Genomic DNA, 6,007 nt, shown 5'->3' with positions numbered 1-6,007 from the left:
CCGTCAGGGCTGCTTATTTGTCATTGTGTCAATGTCGTTAAAGTAAGTTGTTCTTTGGTAATTCCCGTGTGTCACACTATGGTGGTGTCTCTTAAGATTGTTTTATTGGTGTATTGCTTGACTATCACTTAGCGGGTTATGGACTAGGGCCAAACTAGTGGAATCGAAGACAGTCTCCTAAAATATATGATAGTACATCAGAAGTCCAAGTTTCATTAGCGTTTGCTAGTAAAAGAACTTTATGTTTTAGGTAAAGTTCACTTCGTTTGTTAGAGAAAAAATATAGTCATAAGCGGTTTTGAGAAAACGTTTTCTAATTATATCATTGTACCTGACACTAAAATTAAAATGTATGAAGTTTCATACTGCATAATCCTACCACTCTTATTTGTGATTCTTTTTTTTTTTTTTTAACCTTTCTTGGTTTCTTCTTCACTGTTGCTGCCTTTTAAAAGTGGTTTTTTAAAAAATAAAAAAAACACCTGGAAAGATTCAGCTTCTTAAATTCTCTACTTCCTATGTTCACGTTTTGGACATTTTATAACTGACTAAATGTGGGCTAGAGAGAAAAAAATAAACTTACAGCATTTTAAATTTTAATATATTAAAAGCCATACGGGGGTGGAGGGCTGGAAAAGAGTGAGATTATAGAGAGGGTGAGAAGGAAAATAGCAAAATATCTGATGTTTGCTCCCTCTAACCTTATTCTCAATTATCTTTAACAGTACTGAGTTTACTCAATATTTGTACTGAAGAACAAATTATCTGAAGTTTTGCTCTTTTAAGATGCATTTGGAGAACAATGTTTAATGCTGCATTTGGAGAACTGACTTTGATGACTACATGCATAAAAGTCGTTTACTAAGCACTTTTCATTAATGGATGTAATTTCTTTGGTGTAATGATTTTTTTTATACTTATATGTGAAATTTGTATTCCCATGACATTTATTTGAAAGACACTCAAAATTATTTTTTATAAGTTACTGAGGGCCAGACTGGTTTTCCAGATGTCATTATTAAAGGGGGCAAGGAACATAAATTCAGGTAAGAAACAGCAGTTTCTGGTTCTAGCGCCCTGAAAATACCTTGGGCAGCTAGGAGCATTCCAGGATTTTTTTTGAGTATTTAACTTTTTAAAAGACAGAGGATATTCATTCAGTAAGGTAGGAAAACCTCTGCCCAAGATAATTTTTTATCCATGGCTTTGCCAGTTGCTCAATTCTGAACCTAAAAACAAAAAGGCTAATTAAGCATATATGTATGTAGTTTTGTAAGGTTACAAAACTTGAAGTCTGTTAGGGAGACAGATATTTGCAGTTTAGTGTAAAAAGTTCAAATTGATTTAGGTAAAAAATACTAAGGGTGTGCAAAAGTTTTCTTAAATTTTCTTCTGTAATAAAGAAGTGGGTGATGAGAGGACTTGCCTACCTCCTCCTTGCAGGTGCTTTTTGTCTCTCCATATGTAGTTGTGTTTGTTCATTTAATAACACATTGGGTTTCTGCCATATACCTTTCTTAACTGTTAAGCTCATATTTTTATTACCAGGCATATGATAGTAAGAAAAAAAATACAGGAAAATAAATAACCAGTCTGCCTGTGTGACTTTGGGCTGGGTCATTTAACTTTGTTGTACCTCATTTTTTTTTCATCTTAATTTTTAAAATTTAATCAAATTAAAAAAAATACTAATAATACAATACTGTTGAGAAAATTAGGTGAATTAAACTCAGTGAAAACATTTAAAAATTAAAATGAATTATATCTATTAATGTTAAGAACATAGTGATTTTTGTAGTAACTTCTCAGAAATGAGCTGTCTTGCTGTTTTTCTTTTCACAGATGCCGCACTTAAGAAAAGAATCCTTGTTTTGATCACTGTTTTCCTGGTGGAGCATCACTAATCCATCCTTGAGGTGGTGTTCTTTATTAAAAACTTGAGGAAAAAAAAGAGTAGTTCCCAGCCATTTTTGTGCTTGAGCAAACAAAATTTGTAATACAAACTTTATTAACTCAAATTCCTTTAATATCAAGGTCATAATAGTTTAATTTATATTTTCATTGTTTGATCATAAAATAGCATTTTATTTGATAAATACTGCAAAAATGAACCATGGTGGTAATTCTGTGTGGCTCATTTTCATAATCGAGAAGTGAAGTATAGCCTAAGAACAGGGTTTTTTTCCTCTCCCCCATAACTTTTTTCTCTGTATTAATTAAGACATGCTAAATATACTTCAAAACAGTAGAATAAATCAGATTCTATTGTACTTCCTAGGCTTATTCTATTCACTTTTAATTTTTCTTAATGATAAGACAGTTTATCAGTCCTTTTTAGCCTATATCTCCCTTGATGACTATTGTTTCAAACTTTCAAGTCTGATGCAAATTTACATAATTTGACCAGCATCTCTCATCAGTAAAACATCATTCCATTTTCAGCTGTGATTCAAAAGGCTGAGAAATGGTTCTTCTTTGTTGTTGTTTAAACCAGGTTTCAGCTAGAAACTGCAATTTGACCATCTGAAAACTAAGCTTAAGTGTTGGATTGATACTAGCTATCTTGTATAGACAGGATAGGAGATTATTTCACTTAGCAAATAGTTTAATAGGCTAGTTGTACATGTCTCTTGTGGAATTTTTTAGTAAGTAAGGCAGTATTCTTGCCTTGAAGGAAGACATAACTGGTTTCCTAATTTTTCTATTCTTTATTTTTTGCGAGTATATTGAGTCTTTCCCTTTCCAAATGTTTTCAGAATCTTGTCTTTTTTTTTCTGTGGTTGATCACTAACAACAGATCTTGCCTTTAGAGTGTGCCACTGAAAAGCCAGATTTAAATGTTACAGAATGTTATTTACAAAGAGCACATGAGGGACTAGTAACTGACTTCACAGAGGAGGTGATATTTGAAATTTTTTTCTTTTTTTTTGTATACCGTATGGTGGGGGCCACATTTCATTCTTTTTTCCATGTGGCTATCTCATTATTGCAACACCATTTGTTGAATTTGGGGCCAGGCGCATAGGGGGAAGTGCACAGGCCAGGAATCGAACCTGGGTCTCCTGCATGGCAGGTGAGAATTGAATTAGGGTTTGAAGAGCAGAGAAACCTAAACACAAAATTGTGCATAAATTGTGATGGGCAGAAAAATGGTGAAATTGAAAGAGTAAGCACTGGTCAGATTGTAAAGGCATGATGTGCCGTGCTAAGGATTTTGGACTCTAAATGAGATTTAAACAAGGGATGCGATCAGATCAGATATGTATTCTGGAAAGATTACTCTGGCAGCAGTATGGGGACTAGTTTGCAGGTATTTGAAACTGAAGCCAAACAGAAAAATAGGTTATTCAGTCTTTTGGGAAATGACAAGATCCTGAGGGTCTGAACTAAGGCAGCAGTAATGGGAACGTAGGGGTGATATATATACGAGTTAGATGAAGTAGGTCTTGATTACTGGTTGAATGTGGAAAGGAAGAAATCTGGCTTGAATTACTGAATGAGTGTAATCGTCACTGAAAATTCACAGAAAAATGGACAAGGTTGGTAATGAATTCTTTAGGGACGTAGTGATTTGAGGTATTTGAAACCTAACCAAGTTGAAATGTGTAGTATGTAGTTGGAGTACAAGGGTCTGGAGAGAAGTTTGGCCTGGTAATAAGAGATTTGAAGTCCATTAGCATATAGGTGGTAGGTAAACTAGAGGAGTGTGTAAGAACTCGTTGGAAAGCATCGTTATTTCAGGAGTTGGAGAAAAAGAAGCAGGAGCCATGAAGACTTAAAAAAAAAGAGAGAGAGGGAAACAGTGGATGAGTGGTGTTACAGAAACCTAGAGATAAGAGGTTTAGAATGTCATGTTGCAGAGAGGTCAGGTAAAATAAGGTTTGAGAAAATTAATGGATGATCTTAGAACAGTTTCTGTGGATTAATGAGACAGAAACCAGATTCCATTTGGTTAAGGAGTGAATGAAAACGGTAGGAAGAAACTAGTATTCTTTCAGAAACTTGGCTTTGGAAAGGTCAGACAACCCAAGATACATTAGAACTGTTGCTGCTGAGATGTTATGATGGCTAATTTTTAGTTCTAATTCTCATTTAGTTTCTCATATATTTGATGTTAATTCTCATTCATGAATTGGTCATCAGGGGTATTAAAAATTCTTTGCTGGCTGCTTTTCTTGTGAGTTATAATAGTTATGGAAGGACCATATTTAGGGGTCTGTAATATTAGATTCTGTCAATGCAAAATGATATATAAATGATGCTTTGTATTAAAACTGCACCAAGTACTGTTTTTTGTTTTTTGTTTTTTTCCTGTTGCTTATTTCCAGGTTGGAGAAAGTATATGTAACAATTTTCGTATTTGAATTGTTTGAACTAAATTCTAGTTTGGAACTAAGTAACCATTTCCAAGAAAGAAATTTTAGTCTATGTATCACTCTGTTAGAGAAGAAAATGAAAGTGATTGATTTAAACATGCTTTGTCTTTAGGAGGAAACTCATTTAGCATATACATTTGTATCTGTTTAAAAGTTTTATTTGTTATAATTTGGCCACCCTCATTATTTTAGTTGTGCATATGTTGGAGCTTAGTATATTTGATGCTCTGAGCTTGTTACTCATTCTAAGAAAATGTTTCTTTTTCATAATGAGTCTGTTAATTGTCAGTGTTCATTTTTTTTATCTCTATTCTTTTTAAATTTGAGACATGAGAAGAAACTGATTAAAAAGAAGAAATTGTTTCCTCCTGATTATCTGAAGTGTATATTGTTCACATCTGTGACAAACCATTCAGTTTCTCCTCCTCAGAAAAGAGTCTTTAACATCAGCTGATTTTGGTTTTTCCTAGCACCTGAGAAGGAAGGTTTTGGTCTTTTCTGGCACCTGCAAAGAAAGGATGCTATGTTTAACCTAATTAGTTGGATTACCTGTGGAAACTATGGGTAATTGCTGACACTAGTGATATTGTAAGTGAATGATTTATATGGGTACTTATATTTGAAATATAAGTTATTTGAAATATTGGGCACAGAAGGAAAATGGACATTAGCAGCACATACATTAAATTAAATTTAGTTTAAAGATATCAGTCCATCTTTCTTGAAAATCATAAAAAGGGACAAATTCATCTATAACAATTTTCTGTTAAATTTAACTATGGGAAATTTTTGGAAACTGGTTTCCTTAATATACTCTTCAGCCAAAAGTTTTGGAAGATCTCCATCAAGAAAACAGAATTATTCATCAAAAAGTGAAAACTGTGGGGAAGAAACTTTTGAAGATTTACTTTTGAAATATAAGCAAATACAGTTAGAACTTGAATGCATCAATAAAGATGAAAAACTAGCCTTGAGTAGCAAAGAAGAGAATGTGCAGGACGATCATAAAACATTGAACTTTGAGGACCAAACAAGCACTGATAATGTCAGTATTACAAAGGACTCAAGTAAAGAAGTAGCTCCTGAAGAGAAAACACAGATCAAAACTTTTCAGGCATTTGAACTGAAGCCACTGAGACAAAAATTGACTTTACCAGGAGATAAGAACCGGTTGAAAAAAGTTAAAGATGGGACAAAACAGCTTTCCTTGAAATCTGACACCACTGAATCTAGTCAAGGTAATGGAATTAAGTATTTCAGTTAGTAATAAGCTCTTTCTTCTCCAAAGAGATAATTAATTATTTTGGTATTGCACTTCATTGAAATTATTCTAATAATTTATTTGTAGGTTCTTTGGCATTTTCTACATAGTCGTATCATTGAATAATGACAAGTTTGTTTATTTCCAGTCCTTGTTTTATTTCTTTTCTGGGCTTACATGCTCATCAGGACTTCTAATACAGTGTTGAACAGAAGCGATTATGGTGGATACCTTTGTTCTCTTAAAAGGAATGCTTTGGACATTTACTGTTAAAACATGACGTTTAAGATTTTTGTAGCTACCCTATATCAGGTTAAGGAAGTTGTTTTTCTATTCCTATTGTGGATTTTCAGCATGAATGGATGTTGAA

The 6,007-nt window shown here is 33.3% G+C and overlaps 1 protein-coding gene across 1 annotated transcript in view; it reads left to right on the top strand.

The window, feature by feature from the left end:
• Positions 1–6,007, top strand: part of ZFC3H1 (zinc finger C3H1-type containing) — a 69,389-nt gene that overhangs the window by 964 nt on the left and 62,418 nt on the right. Inside the window, exon 2 of the mRNA XM_077111437.1 lies at positions 5,198–5,614. Within this exon, the coding sequence (XP_076967552.1) occupies positions 5,198–5,614 (417 nt within the window). The remainder of the gene's footprint in view (positions 1–5,197; positions 5,615–6,007) is intronic.

Source organism: Tamandua tetradactyla, chromosome 7 (genome assembly GCF_023851605.1).
Source record: "Tamandua tetradactyla isolate mTamTet1 chromosome 7, mTamTet1.pri, whole genome shotgun sequence".
In the NCBI taxonomy this organism is placed as follows: domain Eukaryota; kingdom Metazoa; phylum Chordata; class Mammalia; order Pilosa; family Myrmecophagidae; genus Tamandua; species Tamandua tetradactyla.
This window is presented reverse-complemented; position numbering and strand designations above follow the sequence as displayed.